Source organism: Gracilinanus agilis, chromosome 1, assembly GCF_016433145.1.
Source record: "Gracilinanus agilis isolate LMUSP501 chromosome 1, AgileGrace, whole genome shotgun sequence".
NCBI classification, from domain to species: domain Eukaryota; kingdom Metazoa; phylum Chordata; class Mammalia; order Didelphimorphia; family Didelphidae; genus Gracilinanus; species Gracilinanus agilis.
Genome location: NC_058130.1, coordinates 255293118 through 255309965, shown reverse-complemented (window position 1 = coordinate 255309965; position 16848 = coordinate 255293118). Strand labels below are relative to the sequence as shown.

The 16848-nt window shown below is 39.3% G+C and overlaps 1 protein-coding gene across 1 annotated transcript in view; it reads right to left on the bottom strand.

The window, feature by feature from the left end:
- LOC123231279 (integrin alpha-X-like) overlaps positions 1-8006 on the bottom strand; it is a 39039-nt gene extending 31033 nt beyond the window's left edge. The window contains exons 1-5 of the mRNA XM_044657535.1: positions 7976-8006; positions 2180-2285; positions 1459-1562; positions 904-974; positions 501-615 (exon numbers count right to left, since the gene is read on the bottom strand). Coding sequence (XP_044513470.1) covers positions 501-615; positions 904-974; positions 1459-1562; positions 2180-2285; positions 7976-8006 — 427 coding nt within the window. The remainder of the gene's footprint in view (positions 1-500; positions 616-903; positions 975-1458; positions 1563-2179; positions 2286-7975) is intronic.
- Between the last annotated feature and the right edge of the window lie 8842 nt (positions 8007-16848).

Sequence of the window (16848 nt, the reverse complement as noted above, 5' to 3'; positions counted from 1 at the left end):
CTTCAGGAATTGATGCAGATTGAAAGGAGCAGAGCCAGAAGAACATTGTACCCAGAGACTGATACACTGTGGTAAAATCGAATGTAATGGACTTCTGTACTAGCAGCAATGCAATGACCCAGGACAATTCTGAGGGATTTATGGAAAGGAACACTCTCCATATTCAGAGAAAGAACTACAGGAGTGGAAACACAGAAGAAAAACAAGTGCTTGAACACATGGGTTGATGCGGACATGATTGGGTATATAGACTCAAAATGACCACACCAATGCAACTATCAATAATATGGAAATAGGTCTTAATCAATGACACATGTTAAAACCAGTGGAAATGCACGTTGGCTATGGGTGTGTGTGTGTGACAGGGGGGTGAAGGGGAAAGTAAGAACATGAATCATGTAACCATGGAAAATTTTTTTAAAAAATAAAATAAAAAAAATTTTTTTAACTATTACAGTATCTTCCACAAAGGATCTTAGAGCCTCCACATAGTGACTCACTTTGTAGGGCTGCTGGGAACTTCTGATGTTGCTGCAAGTTTGAATTCAACAGAAAACAGAAACCTTTCATATACATGTTCACCCCACAGGCTTGGTGTATTGTGGGTCCACAGGCCTGAGGAGACAAAAAAAAAAGGGTTTGAGGGGGTCAATGGGTCCCAGAGGTTCCACCTGAGCTCTAACCCAAGGTAACTACTTTTTTTTCACATGCAGACACTGTGTCCCCCAGCCCCATCTCTTTTTAACCTCTATTACCTGCCCTTCTTCCCCATCCCCTCCTCTGAGCTTCCCTGGCTTCCTTTAAGTTCAGCTAAAATTCCAACTTCTATAGGAAGCCTTTCCCAATCCCCCTTAATTCCAGTACCTTCCCTCCATTATCCTCCTGTGACCCAGGCCAACTCACCAGAATCTGTGAAGGGTTTGTACTAGTTGTTAGAGAAAGCCCCAGGGACATATCCACTGCCTCTAGAGGGACTAGAGAGACACAGAACATATAGGGCACATGAGACTGAGAGGTCACCCCCTTGGGCTTCTGCAAAGTATATAGTAAAGTAGAAAATATAATGGTTTGGGATCTGGAGGATGAAAGCTCAAATCCCAGGTCTGCCACCTGTGTGACCTAGAACAAGTTATTTAATCCCCCTGGGCCTCAGTTTTCTTCTCTGTAAAATGAGAAGACTGGATTAGAAGTCCTTTCCATCTCTAAAGCTATGATCCTATCATTCTGCAAGATGTGGGAAATTAAAGAAAAGATACTGGGGGTGGGGGTGAGGCAGGGAGAGTGGACAGAGGCAGTAGGTCTTGGAGGCTGATGGATTAAGTAATGGAAAGCAAAAAGTCTGAATTCCAGTAGAAGCATCAAGTCTCTGAAACAGAACAAAAAGCTCAAGGACAGGAGAGAGTCAGAAGCAGAAAGCAGGAGAGAGAGTATGCTCCCAGGACAAGAACCTTTACTCACTCTGCATGGGGATGGGCTCACAATTCCTAATGCCATATTCACAGTTGTAGAGTCGGCCTGTCTGGTTAATGGATGTCCTTTCCAGTGGGGCTCCTACCACCAAGCTGTGGGGAGAAGTGGAAACCTGGAGCTTATTATGGGAGCAGGAGAAAGGAGAATCACAGAAGAACTCTCATTACTAGGACCAGGGAGAATAGACAACATGGAGGAGAAAGCCATATCACCCTGAGAAGTGTTGGAGGGGAGATTTACTTAAGACTTCCTAGTGCCATTTTGAGAATGTTCCCAATTTCAATACAGAGACTAGGTTATTTGTGACTTTTCCTCCCTCCCAGAATAAGAGAAAAGTTTTGAAAGAAGAAATCCTAGGGAAGATGAAGGCACGTAGAAGGGAAGGGGAGGGGGAGGGAGTAAGTATATAGAACTTACTATGTGCTAAGGGCTACGGTAGAATAAGTATATAGCACCTACTATGTGCCAGCCACTTTACAGTTATCTCATTTTATCCTTGGAAAACCCTGCAGGGTAGGCATTATTATTTTCCTCATTTTATAATTGAGGAAACTGAGGCAGAGGCAAAACGACTTACCCAGGGTCACTAGTCAATATCTGAGTCTGGATTTATCAGGTCTTCCTGATTCCTGGTCCAGCATTATATCCATTAGGCCATTTAGCTGTTAGCCTAAGCCACCTCCAGATTACATTATGTCCATATCCTTACCGAGAACCCTCATACAGGACCACAGTATGCCCAAACTCAGCTCCATCTGCCTGGAAGATTGTAGGATATTCCGTGTCCAGATTGAATCCATTAGAAGAGGCCAGAGCTAAAGGGAGGAGAGGAAAGCAATCAATAAAGTGCCAGTCACTGTATGTGCCAAATGTTGGGACTACAAAAAAAGGAAAAAGACAAGGAGCTCAAGAAGTCTGACAGGAGAAAGAACCTGAAAATGGTTTTGTATAAATCAGAGGAAAACAGGAAAGACTGGAAAAAATCAACAGAGGGAAGATACTGGAATTAAGGGGGATTGAGAAAGACTTCCTACAAAAAGTGAGATTTTAGCTGGGACTTAAAGGAAGCTAGGGAAGCCAGGAGGTGGAGATGGGGAAGGGGAAAATGGGGAACAACCAGTGAAAATGCCCAGAGTTGAGGTGAAGCCTCTTGTTGAAAGAATAGCGAAGGGGCCAGAGTAGTGATTCCCAAAGTGGGCGCCACCGCACCCTGGTGGGTGCTACAGCGATCCAGGAAGGCAGTGATGGCCACACTTTTTTGTATTACATTCTATTCTGAGTTCAGTAAATAGTTTCATAATTTCCAGGGGGTGCTAAGTAATATTTTTACTGGAAAGGGGGTGGTAGGCCAAAAAAGTTTGGGAACCACTGGGCCAGAGAGTAATTTATTTTCCTGTCAGCTATTCATTTCAATTTATTTGTTTGTTTACTTATTTTTTAAAAACCTTACCCTTCTTCTTAGAATTGATATTAAATATTATTTCTAAGGCAGAGGAGCAGTAAGAGCTAGGTATAAGGTTAGGTGACTTGCCCAGATTCACACAGCTAGAAAGTGTCAGCTACTCAACTCAATTTAACTTAACTCAATAAATAAAAAATATATGTAATATTACATGTTATATTTTATATAAAATAATTTAATATTATATTTATTATATAGTAGTAAATGTAATATTCTATCACTATTATAAACTCAATAAAAATCCACTATGTGTAATATACTTGCTATGTTTCCAAAGACTCATTTCCTGCTTATGTAATTTAGTTAGGAAGATGACTTGTCCAAAAACAAATATATATATAGTACATTATATATTTTGTACTATATATTATATATCTTGACTTCTGCATTGGTAGAGGTAATTCTACATTTGTGCAGTCTGAAATTCTCCTAACTTAGCACAACCTAACATTCCCCCTCTCCTTCAGTGTTATAAACCCAAACTCTGCTCTTTGTCTGCGCCATAACCTCTGATCCCTGGACCCCTCAGTTCCTTCCCAGGCCATCACTCTAGCACTAGTTACACTCTTCTCCTTTCCCCAACTTGACCCTTTAAATGAACCAGCTCAACTCTATAGTGTCCTCTCCTCTTGAGACCCTTGTACCCTTATCATATCACCCATCTTGCCCTTCCAAGTCTCAGGTTTGGTTTACTCCCACCATCTGCCACTATTGCTGACACACTACTGGAAAAAAAAAAAAAAAAAAAAAAACCTCTAGGAAAAAAAAACCAACACAAAATCATTCTGGACTGTCTACTACAAATCTATGTTACATGACCTCAACTAGGCCCCTCACCATGTCAGGGCAATCCCTTTACATCTCCCTAATTGAACCATTCTCCCAGTCGCCGTGGTGGCTTTTACAAACTTTTCTTTCCCTCTTCAAACCTTTCAAGTTTCTTCTCCCCCATCCCTTTCAGTTAAGAACCTTGCTTCATGTTTTACTGCAAAAAATTGAAGCCATTCACCAAAAACTCCCTCTTCTCTCTTCCTCATATGATATTACCCATATGCCGTCTGCCATTATCTCCTCCTTCACCCTTGTCTGAATAATGCGGTGGCCCTTCTTGCCAAGGAAAACTCCTCTATGGGAATATGTGGTCCTATTCCACCCATTCTTCTTCAGAAAATTGTTCCCTTTGTAACGATAAACTTATCACTCTCTCATCTTCATTTTCTTCCTCTCTATTGGCCGCTTCTCTCCTGCCTAAAAATATACCCATGCCTTCTCCATCCTCATTCTTTCTTTCATCTCATTGTCTGAATTCCAACCATCATCTAACCTAAACTTCTCTCTTCACAGTTTTTACTAACAATCTTTTAATTGCCAGATCCAATGGTCTTTCCAGTCTTCAACTTTATTTCTCTGCAATGTTTGACACAATAAATTACCCTCTTCTTGATATTTTCTTCTCCCTCAGTTTTCATGACATTATTCCCTCTTCTCACCTATCTACTGAATGTTCAGTTTCCTTCCTTATCCCCCACTCCCAACTTTTCAGTCTACTTAAAATCTTGCATCTCTTACTCCTGACTCCACTCTGAAATCTAGTGGTATTGGCCTCGTTGTTTCTTGGGTCTTCCTCCATATCTGGATTGTCTTCTTCTTCATTTTCACCTACTGGTTTCCCTGGTTTCCTTTAAGTTTGAGCTAAAATTCCACTTTCTACATGAAGTCCTTCCCAATGCCTTTTAATGCTAGTGTCTTCCCCATTGTTGATCATTTCCAGTTTATCCTATAGGATAAGGCACTAGCTTAGTGTCTAGTTGTTTGCTTCCTGTCTCCCTTGTTAGATTGAGCTCCTCAAAGCCTGCACCATCTTGCCTGTCTTTGTATTCTTAGTGCAAGAAGACACATCATCCCAATTCCATGTTGTGCACTCTAACTAGCTACTTTGGGAATCAAGCTAAAAAGGTCCAGGTGCAATTCTGAGAGATTTATGACAAGGAATGTTCTCCATCTCCAGAGAAAGAACTGTTGGAGTAGGAATGCAGATGAACGCATACCTGATTTTTCAATTGTTTATTTGGATTTATGTTTTGGGTTTTTGGTTTTATAAGATCACTCACAAAAATAAACATTATGGAAATGTTTTATATGATAATACATGTATAACCCAGATCAAATTGTCTGCCAGCACCTGGAGGGGGAAGGAAGAGAGGGAAGGAGAGAAGTTCTATCATATAATTTAGGAAAACTTGTGTGGAAATATGTTATAACATGTTTTAAAAAGAAAACAGTAAAAAGGTCCAAGTGCCATATTTATCTTAAGTTGGAATCAAATTATGGAGAGCCTCAGGAGTATGGATTTTATTCAGAAGGTGATGGGCAGCTATCAAAAGGTTTTGAGCAAGGTAGATAGAACCCAAATCTGGCATCGATATGTTGGATTACTTAGAAAGGGGTCAGGGAGAACAGTTAGTAATCGAAAGCAATAGTCCAACTAAAAGGTAATGAGACCTTGAACTAGGAGAGTGTCAGTGGGAGTAGGAAGAAGGAAAAAGGTGATATTTCAAAGGTAGAACTAATAGGATCTGACAATTAATTTTATATAAAAGAGAGGAATCAATGATGCCTTTTTTATTTTCAAGGAAAGGGGTCTGGGAAAATGGTGTTGCTACTAATGAAAACGAAGTTTTTAGAAGGAGCAGGTTTTGGGAAAGGTGCCATGGGGATAACTAGATGAAGACACAGTTGGAAATGTAGATTTGAAGCTGAAGATACGTCATTCACATAAGCAACCATTGTCATGGATGTGAAAAAGATTGCCAAGAATGAAAGAGAGAGAGAGAGAGAGAGAGAGAGAGAGAGAGAGAGAGAGAGAGAGAGAGAGAGAGAGAAAAGACAAGGACAAAGTACAGAGCCTTGGGAAGTTCTCATAACTGGTGAATGGGTAGATAAATAGGAACCAACAAAGGGGACCTGAGAGGCATAGTCAGAGTCTGGTTTTTATTTCCACAGGGGGTAATTATCATAAGTCACCTAGTTAGAGATCATTATAGCAAGTAGAGAGCACATAGTGTATAGAGATCTGGGCCCCGAAGATAACTGAGGATAAGCCACTTAACTTCTTTTAGCTTCAGTTTTCTCACCTCTAAAATGAGGAATATAGTAGTATCTACTTCCTAGGATTGTTATGGGGCTCAAGAGAAAATATTTAGGGACAGTTTGTGGCTCAGTGGATAAAGAACTGTTCCTGGAGATGGGAGGTCCTGGGTTCAAATCTGACCTCAGATACTTCCTAGCTGTGTGACCCTGGGCAAGTCATTTAACCCAAGTTGTCTAGCCCTTCACTCTCTTCTGCCTTGGAGCCAAAACTTAATATTGATTCTAAGACAGAAAGTAAGGTGTTAATTGTTTGTTTGTTTATTTTTCAGTTACATGTAAAAACAATTTCTGACAATTGTTTTCCAACATTCTACAATTCAGATTAAGGTGAGAGTTTAAAAAAAAGGAAAATATTTGCAAAGCCTTAAAACAATATTCATGCTAGCTATTGTTATGTCACAAAATAACACATTTTATTTCCTCTTCTTTGGTCCCTTTGAAAAACAAATCAGAATTGACTAGAAATACATGTGGAAAATGGCTCAGGAAATAAATTGAATCATCCAGTTTTCTATAGGCCTTTACAGTTACAAAGTGCTTTATCTACATTATCTGTTTTGGTCCTCACAACAACCCTGTGAGGTAGGCACTTAAAGCAATATTGGTGCTTTAAATTTTTTCAAACTTTAGTCCATCATTGTAAAAGCTGAGGAGAACCATGGAGGGGGCAGGGTTTCTGAAGCCAGTGAAGGAGGCAGTATCTAGGAGGGGTTGGTCAACTAATGATATCAAGTATAGTCCAAGGGTGGAGAATGAGAACTGAGAAATGCTATTATGCCACTGATGATTAGGTCACTGAAGACTAAGAAAATTGATCCAATTCAGTGATGGGGAGGAAAGCAGATGAGAAGTTCTTGAGGAGAAGGAAGTGAGAACTCTTAAGAAAGTTGATTCAATTCAATAGTGGGAAGGAAGTCAAATTAAAAGAAATGAGAGGAGTAAGGTAGCAAATGTGGACAATCACTCCCAGGATCAAATATAAAATCCTGTGTGGTTTTCAAAGTTCTCCATAACCTGACCCTCCTCCCAAATCAACTTTTTGGTCTTCTTATACCTTACACCCTTACTTCCATATTCTGAAATTCATTGATACTGGCCTCTTTGTTGTCATTCTTCAAACAAGATACTTGATTTTCATTGGCTGTCCTCCATAGTTGGAGCTGCCTTCCTCTATCTGTGCCTACAGGTTTCCTTCAAGTCCAAGCTAAAATCCCATCTTCTACAGTAAGCCTTTCCCATGGATGGGACCATGATATGAAGGGGCAACAGATTGGCTTGAAGGTGGTTCTTTTCATGTTTTGTGCAAACAAAGGTGGAGAGGAAGGAATGACCAAGGGGGAAGGGAGGCTGAAGAAGCAAGAAAGAGAAGTCTGATGCTGGATCTTTTCTCTTCCTTTCAGTCCTAACTTCCCTAAGCCTCCTGTATCCCATTCTCAAAAGTCCCTTTATATCCCTTCTCACTGCTTTCTACATGTCCTAGTTTTATCTCTAGCCCATTCATTGTTCCAGAGAATGCTATTACATTGGGCTCTGGCTGATCTGATCCCCTAATTCTTTTCATCAGTCTTCTTTCTCTCCACCTGCTTTTAATTCTTCCCAAGAAAGTTTAAGGGAAAAGGGCTAACTTTGAATCAAGGTAGCTCAATTCTGTTTACTTTAGGCTTCTCTAAAATGCATCCACACAGATAACATTTCTCTCTGAACTTTCTTGAACAGCTCCATATCTGAGCATCAGTTAACATAGTTTGCACTTTATCTGATAGGGACTACATTTCCAGAATCTCACATACTAGCTCTCACTCTCAAAGTTGGTCATTGACTCTCTTCAACCTTCCCTCCCTCCAGGTGAAGCCCATATCAAGCAACCAATAAAGCTGAAGGTCCCAAACTCACCCATTAGCAGGAAAAGGGCAACAGACACCATGAGTAGAAGGTTTAGGGGACTTGTATGTCTTCAGTCTTCAAGGAAATCCCAGAGTAGAAACTGGAACAAAAGCAATAGAGGAAGAGATGGTTTGTAGACCAAATAGTAAGGAAGGGAAGTCTCTTAATGACTCAGAGGTAGAGGCGGAGAAGAAACAACATAAATAGATTAGTTAAGGGGCTGAGTGAACTTCCAATCAATTACTTATCTTCAAAGAAAGTATTTCTGACTTAGACCTTCTCCTTATGGGTGTGACTGACAAGTTTTAAATGAAGCCAGAAGGTCTCTCCTCATAGCAAGAACAAAGGTAGTTTTTAGTCTTTTGGTACTTATTCGTAGTTGATATTTTTGCTATTTAGTTTTTTTCACTAGTATTCAACACTTCCCATGACCCCATTTGGGGTTCTCTTCTCTTGATACTGAAATAGTTTCTCATTCCCTTTTCCAGATCATTTTACAGATGAGGAAGCTGAAGCAAATAGAGTTAAGTGACTTGCCCAGGGTCACACAGTTAGTAAGTGACTGAGATCAGATTTGGACCTAGATCCTCCAGACTCCAGGCCTATACTCTATCCACTGTGCCATCTAGCTGCCCCCTTCCCTGATATTAGCAATCATAATAAAAAGGAAAAAGTTGATAGGTAAGTTCAGCAAAAACAAAAAACAAAAACATAATTTTACAGATTCTCCTCAGGGAATGAAATATGATCATTGATTCAGTATTCGGTTGAATTTAACTTTTGAGTAGTATTTGAAGGTCCTATGATACTCTTTTATCCTATCTCCAAATATGAGTAAAATTTTAAAAATTAAAAAATGTATCTTCCTTTTTAATACCAGAGAATAAATTATAAGACCACGTCTCCTTTCTCCTTTCCAATTCCTCCCTCTTTCTATTGAGAACTTACATTTCCTGACCTCCAGACCCATTATTTTTCTCTATCACATACCCCTTAATTCCCCAAACTCTGAAGTATCATCTTTTTGGGGTTTGTGTTTGAGTTCTGATCTCTCACCCACAAATTTTTTCTTCCTTCCAGTCAAGTCACACCTACAAGTATTTATTAAGCACCTCTGGGCAAACAAAGAAAGATGAAAATAATTATTTCCTGCCCTCAAAGAACTTATGGACTAATGGGGAAGACATTTATGGATGTAAAAGCAAGATATACACAAACATACATACACATGCAGGATAAATTGGAAAGGCATTACAATTAAAAGAAGCTGGAAAGATATTAAGCAGAATGAAGGTTTTTAGCTCAGATTTGAAAGAATACAGGAGATGTGGAGACAAGGGAAAAAGTTCTATGTATGGAGAGATAGCCAGTAAAAATGAATAGGGTGAGGAATGGCATGTTTTGTTCTAAAAACAAGAGCATGGAAGCCAATGTCATTTCTGGAAATATGGGGTAGGGAGGGTCAAGTTATGAAGGACTCCTAGAACTTAAATATTGTCCAGTATAATCCTCTTCAACCTTAGAATTCCTCCTCTACTTCCTCCTAGACCTCTTCCTCCCCTCAAACTTTTAAAAACGACTCTTCTTGGGGCAGCTGGGAGGCTCAGTGGATAGATAGCCAGCCTGGGGATGGGAGGTCCTCGGTTCAAATATGGCCTCAGAAATTCCCTAGCTGTGTGATCCTAGATAAGTCACTTCACCCCAATTCCTTAGCTCTTGCCAGTCTTCTGGCTTGGTATCAATTGTTATTTTTTATGTATACCTTACCTCCCATCTTAGAATTCATAATAAGAATCCATTCCAAGCTAGGCAAGTAGGGTGAAGTGACTTGCCCAGGGTCACACAGCTAGAAAGTGACTGAAGTCAGATTTGAATCTAGGACCTCCCAACCCCAGGTCTGCCTCTCTATCCAATATTCCACTTAGGTGCCCCATTAGTATCGATTCTAAGACAGAAGGTAAGAGTCAAATCCCCTCTCCCCCTTCCTAGCTCTTCCCATTCATTCATCACATATTTATATCAAAACACCTATATTGGGCATCGTGTCCTGTTCCCTATTTAGACTTTAGAGTACTGGTTCCTTGGTGTTGCTGTTCTTTGGAGAAATGTGAAGAGTGCAAGGCTGCCCATTTCCCCTCCAAGCTTTGGAGGGCTCAGAACTCCACTAAGAAAGTCCAGGAGAAGCATTAAGTGGGAGTGGACAGAAAAGCACCAAGGGCAAAGGAGGTATCCATTCATTAAACAAAATACTTATAATATTTTAGGTCTTGTGGTAGGCAGGTACTAGGAAAGATGGAAAGCTGAACAACTCATGGTCTAGTTGAACAGCTTTCCATCTTTCCTAATACCTGCCTACCACAAGACCTAAAATATTATAAGTAAATTACTTATTTGGCAAATTACTGATCTGAAAATATATTTCCATGTCTGGACTTTAAACCTTTTTTAAAAAAAGTAGGGGCTCCATTTTTTGTGATAGCAAAGAATTGGAAACAAAGTAGTTGTCTATTGATCGGAGAACAGCCAAGCAAATTAGGATACAAGAAATAGTGAATGGAGGGGTAGTGAGGTGGCTCAGTGAATAGAGAACCAGGCCTTGGAGACAGGAGGACTTGGGTTCAAATTTGACCTCAGATATTTTCTAGTTGTGTGGACCTGGGCAAGCCACTTAACCCCAGATGCCTAGCTCTTCCTAATCTTCTATCTTGGAACCAACACTTAGTATCAATTCTAAGACAGAAGGTAAGGGAAAAAAAAAAAATGAAATGAAGAATAGGATGAATACAGATAAACGTGGAAAGATTTATATGAACTCATGCAAAGTTAAATAAGCAGAGCAAGATAATATAACATAAAATAATGTAACATAATGTGTGATGTGGTATTTAATATTTTATACTGTATAGCATTCTGAGATTTACAAAATGCTTTCTTCACAACAACCCTATAAAATAATAGAGGTATTACTGGGCAGCTAAGTGGCACCATGGGTAGAGTGGGCCTGGAGTCAGGAAGACCTGTACTCAGATCAAGCCTCTAACTGTGTGTAACCCTGAGCATGAGGTGGAGAAGGAAATGGCAAACCACTCTAGTATCTTTGCCAAGAAAACCCCAAAAGGGGTCATGAAGACTGAAAATGACTTAAAAACAAGAAGTATTATTAATCCCCATTTTTCAGATGAGGAAACTCAGGCTTTGAGAAGTTAAATGATCTGCCGGTGGTTATACAGCTGAGTAAATGAGGCAGGATTCGAACATAGAACTCCTGACCCAAAGTTCAGCTTTCTCTCCACTAGTTAGTTAAAGAGCTTATTAATAATGCCGTTATGGCTCTCCTACCTTGGAACCCATCCACAGAGTTGACTCTAAGACAAAAGGTAAAGATTTTAATTTTTAAAGAATGAATCAATAGTTTGTTTCAGTGAGTCTAGGGTGTGCATTCCAAAGAGAATAATTTTGGGCCCAGGAAGGGAATTAGCAGTAGCACTAATAATCATCATCATTATTAAGAAGAACAAAAATGACTAGCATTATATAATGCTTTTTAAAAAACCTCTTATCTTCTGTCTTAGAATTGACATACATATATATCAGTTATAAGTATTTGAGGTTAAGTAACTTGCTCAGGGTCACACAGCCAGGAAGTGTCTGAAGTCACATTTGAACCTAGGACCACCCTTTCTAGGCTCTAGGTCTGCCTTTCTACCCACTGTGCTACCTAGTTGTTCTATATAATGCTTTAAGGTTGGCAAAGCATTTTACAAAAAAATCTCATTTTACCCTCACAACAAACCTAGAAGGTAGGTGCTATTACTAATTCCCATTTTTTATAGATGAGGAAACTGAGGCAGACCATGATTAAGCCACTCACTAAAATTCACACTCTGGGCCAAGGGGTAATAAGAATAGTTAGGTTAGTCCTAGAAAAAAAAAAATATTTTTTTGTATGAGTTAATTTAGAAGTTGAAAATCTTCTGGTTGGACTAAAGAAAAAAAAAATTTATATGCACACTTGCTTACCTAAACCTATTAGTCCTGAATTTGTATATTCTTTTTGTTATTCAAAGTAAGCAATAAGAAACATACCTGGACCTTCTAGGAAATATGGAGAAATGGGAAAGAAAGGAAAGAAGGAAATGGATGTTAGGAATCTGGAAATGTTAGTAGTAGCAAAGGAAAGTGGGGCCAGGATTCAAGTTCAGGTGTAGCAGTTTTTTGAACTCAAGAAGTCAAGCTGGCTCTGAAGCTCATAATAACTACAATTATTGATAAGAGAGATCAAGTAAGGGAAGAGGTAAAAATGGTATCCCTACAAACTTTACTTTTTATAAGGGAAATAGACAAAATCTGGAACAAAAAAGAATAAAAACAAATATAGGTTAGCTCATGAATGAGAGAATATATTTGAGAATGAACTAGAAAGGATTAGAAACCAGAAGGATAACAAAGTAAAAGAAAACTTCTTAGAAAAGGGTGCAACAAAAGAATGTTACTTAAAATATGAGGTTAGGGAAGGAGAAAGGGACAATTTTGAACAACTTGCACATTTGAAGAAAGGAATACAGTAAAAGGGTATGACAGAGAGAAAAGAAAAGAAGGAATGAACAGTTTAAGTATAACAAAATGTTAAAATAATTAGCTCAGGTCTTTTGAGTGGGGAGGAAGAATTAGGTTTGGTAACCTCTGGGACTAAAGGCAAATTATTCACCAGTGGCTTCTTAGTCAGAGTGCCTCAAAAAGCTGAGTATGTGCTAATGAGACCTAAATCCCAGGGCTGATCCTACTGCATTTATTATAGTAGGCTTTGCAAATATATAATCTCCATTAATCAGAGAGGTTGACTTGGGTCATGTAGCTAGTGAGTATCCATCCAGGCAAAATTCCAGATCTGACTCTAAAGTTTAGTACCCTTACCACTCTGCCCTCACACGCCATTAACAAAAGAACAGCACACATTTACACGTTTCCACTACAGAAAACAATTCTTCCATCAATTCAGGAACAAAGATTATATTTGTTGTGGAGAACTCATGTATTAAAATGGACCTTCTAGGAGTCATGGAAATTATGCATTTGTATAGACTTTGCTGTAATTATCTTAATCAACAATAGTGAATATTAAGGGATTTGAGAGAAAAAGCAATCCAAAGTCCTGTTCTCATGGCTACTGGGGAGACAGGTAAAACTTAAAATGTGGTTGCTATGGGGTGGTGCCCAGTGAGGGTGTATGTCAGGGGGGTGTTAGAAACAGTTGTTTCCTGTTTCAATACCCTACATTTTAGTTGGAACCAGGGTTGGGCTTTTTTTAAGTGGGGTGCCAGTTCAGTCAGCCCCCAGAGACTAGTTTTTTGAGTAGAGAGCAAAGCAGCTGCACCCCCTGTACCTCAGGGAGGAGTGGAAATTTTGTCCAGCAGCAAGTTTGTGTATTTCTTGAATTTTGCCTAACTGCCCTTGGGTTGTAAGTGTGTACCTGGGCTCTGTGTGTGTGTGTTCTCAGCCTTTGTGTCCCTGAGTTGTGTGGGGATTCTTGCTAGGGACCCAGAATTCATACAATCAGACCAAAAACACTATTGTTCTGCATACTTGTCTAAAGACCAAAGGCCCAATAAATTAATATTGAGCCATCAACAAACATTTACTTAGATTGTAAACTATTTGAGGGCAGAGACTGTCACTTTGTTTTCATTTGTTTTTGTTTCACCAGTATTTAGAGTCTGGCATTTGGTAGTTATTTCATAAATATTTGTTGATAAACTGACTGATTTTGTAACTACTCTATGTTAGACTCCATATTAATCCTAACCCTAACCTTAAATTAGTTTTTAATCCTTGCCCTAAATTTATTTCTAACCCTAACCCTACCCTAGATTACTTTCTATGAAGAAAACAAGGAGTCTTCTATTTTCAGTTGGTTTTTAACTTGCAAATGAACTACTTGAGCTTTAGGTCCTTTACTGGGATTAGATCATATAAGAAAAGTTTCCTTCTTACACTTCACAGCATCGGCAACATCTAATAACTTGTAAATTTGCTAGACTGCAAAAAGGTGCAGTCAAATGTAAGTTTACAAAGGTAAAAGGACACTAGAGGATAGGCATAGGGATGGCGATCAAGAAAGATGAGGTTTGAGCTGTGTCTAGAAATGAGAGGATGCTATGAATTGGATGTTAATCTGGGGATGCATCAGGGCAGAGAGGTGGTATAGTGGATAGAGTATTGGACTTAGAATCAAGTAGATTGATTCCTGAATTCAAATCTGGCCTCAAACATTTACTGTGTGACCCTGGGTAAATCACTTAATCCTATTTGCCTCAGTTTCCTTATCTGTAAAAGGAGCTGGAGAAGGAAATGACAAATCACTCCAGTATCTTTGCCAAGAAGTGATTGAACAACAGTTGGGAGTACATCCCAGGCACTGAGGATAGCTGGTGAAAAGGATGCCAGGGAAAGATGGGAGTGTTGTGTATGAGGAAAAGAAAGAATATCATTCTGATTTTAGAATAAAATGTAAACTTCTCTGTTGGGCATTTGGAGCCCTCTACCCTCTCTTTTCCACCTAATTTCCTCAAACATGTCATCTTACTCCCCCTCACTCATCCTTCGTTGCCAGTCAAACTGGCTTTCCAGATATTCTCAAAATTTGAAATTCTGTCTTCTATTTCTTTGTCATCTTAATGCTTGGTGTGTACTTTCTCCTCTTCAACCGCTTAGAATTCCTAGCTTCCTTCAGGTCTCTGCTCTGGTATGGCCTCCTGCATGAAGGTTTTCCCAATTTCCCCCAGAATCTCGGAGTTGTTGTGTTCTCTCCTTCCACAATTTATTTTGTATTTATTTATGTGTATACAAACAGTTCATGCTCTAGTAAGTGGACCATTCTGCAGACTTCTACATAAAGTGATTTTTACATAAAGTCAATTTGCGCTAGGATGTGGGGAAGAAAGGGAGGAAGGAGAACTTTGGCTTGTGGAGGAAGGGGATCTGCACACGGTTCAAGGGCATAGTGGGGCTGGAGACGGGGAAGCAAAAGCAAAAGGAGGAGGAAAGTGGAAGGGGGTAGTGAGAGGGTAATCACGTGGGCAATTGGCCAGTGAGAGGAAGAACACTAGGTGGTGGGGGAGGGGTGGCAAACATGTCGAGGCTGGGCAGGGACAGAGTAGAGAGGATGAGTGACACATGCGGTCAGGACAGATGCAAGCAACTTTAGCAAGGATGGGGAGAAGACAGACTAGTGGGTGATTTGGGCAGAGTGGGGCAAGGGTTCTACTCTTGAACTGGAGGTCTCAACAAGTCCCAAATCCTGCAGCCAAAGGCAAAAGTGATCTCTCCACGTCACTTGGAGGGTGGTTCAAAGTGTTTTTTTGGTGGGGGGGGGGAGGAGGGAGAGAGTGTAGGGCAGAGTGGGAGGCTGCACACGGCCAAGCAGAGGGGCAAGAGTGGAAAGCAAGAGAGCACAGTACTATGCAATAAAGTATAGTATTATATATTTTTTGGGGGGGAAATATAGATTTCTTTCAGAAATCTTTATGTAAAGTCAAATTTACTAGATGTAAGTTTACATAAAGTGAAAACTGTCTCTCTATATTATAACATCTCAATAAAATGTAAACTATCTTTGTATTCCGACTGCCCAGAAGAATGTCTCATATTTTTGAGATAAATTTTTATTGACCTTTTGGTTTTTTTAATCAGAATTTATTCTAGTATCCTTCTGTGCTCCCAGAAAGCTACTTCATATAACTAACCATATATTTTAAAGAAAAAAAAGAGGAAGAAGAGACAGACATATCAACAAAACTGATTGATAAATCTAAACAGTCTAAATATATATGTACCACAACCTTGGACTTCCCAACTCTGCAGAGAAGTAAAGTGGAGGGCATCTTTTTATAGTTCTTTTTTGGGGAACCATATTTGTTCTTTGTAATTTTGCAACATTCACTTTTGTTTTGTGGTTGTTCTTTCTATTTATATATTTTTATTCATGTCGTATATTGTTTTCTTGACTTTTATTACTTTTTATCACATGGTATAAGCTTTTCCATGTTCCTGTGTAGTTTCAGTACAGTACCATTTCATCACATGCTTGTACCATAATTTGTTTAGCTATTTTCCCAATCCATGTAGTGCCTCACATATTAATAAATGTCTGTGGAACTGAATTGAGTCAACAACTATTGTTCTATATACCTACTTTTTCATCTCTGTAAAATATTTATGATAATGATCTACACATACAATGGTAAGCATGTATTGTCCAACTGACAAATGGTCAAAGGATATGAGCAAGTAATTTTCAGATGAAGAAATAAAGTTATCAATAATCATATGAAAAATGTTTAAATCACTCTTGATTAGAGAAATGCAAATTAAAACAACACTGAGGTATCATTTCACACCAATCGGATTGGCCAACATGGCAGTAAAGGAAAATGATAATTATTGGAGGGAATATTGCGAATTAGGACACTAATGCGTTGTTGGAGTTATGAACTGATCCTACTATTTTGGAAGGCAATTTGGAACTATGCTCAAAGGGCCATAAAACTGAGCGTACCCTTTGATTACGTAATACCTCTACTGGGTCTGTATCCCAAAGAGATAATAAAAAAGGGGAAGGGACTTGTACAAAAATATTTATAGCAATTCTTTTTGTAGTGGCAAAGAAGTAGAAATTGAGGGATTGTCCATCAATTAAGAAGTGGCTGAAAAAATTGTGGCATGTGTTGGGGTTAGAATACTATTGTGTTGGGGGCAGCTGGGTGGCTCAGTGGATTGAAAGCCAGGCCTAGAGATGGGAGGTCCTAGGTCCAAATCTGGCCTCAGACATTTCCCAGTTGTGTGACCCTGGGCAAGTCACTTGATCACCCCATTGCCTAGCCCTT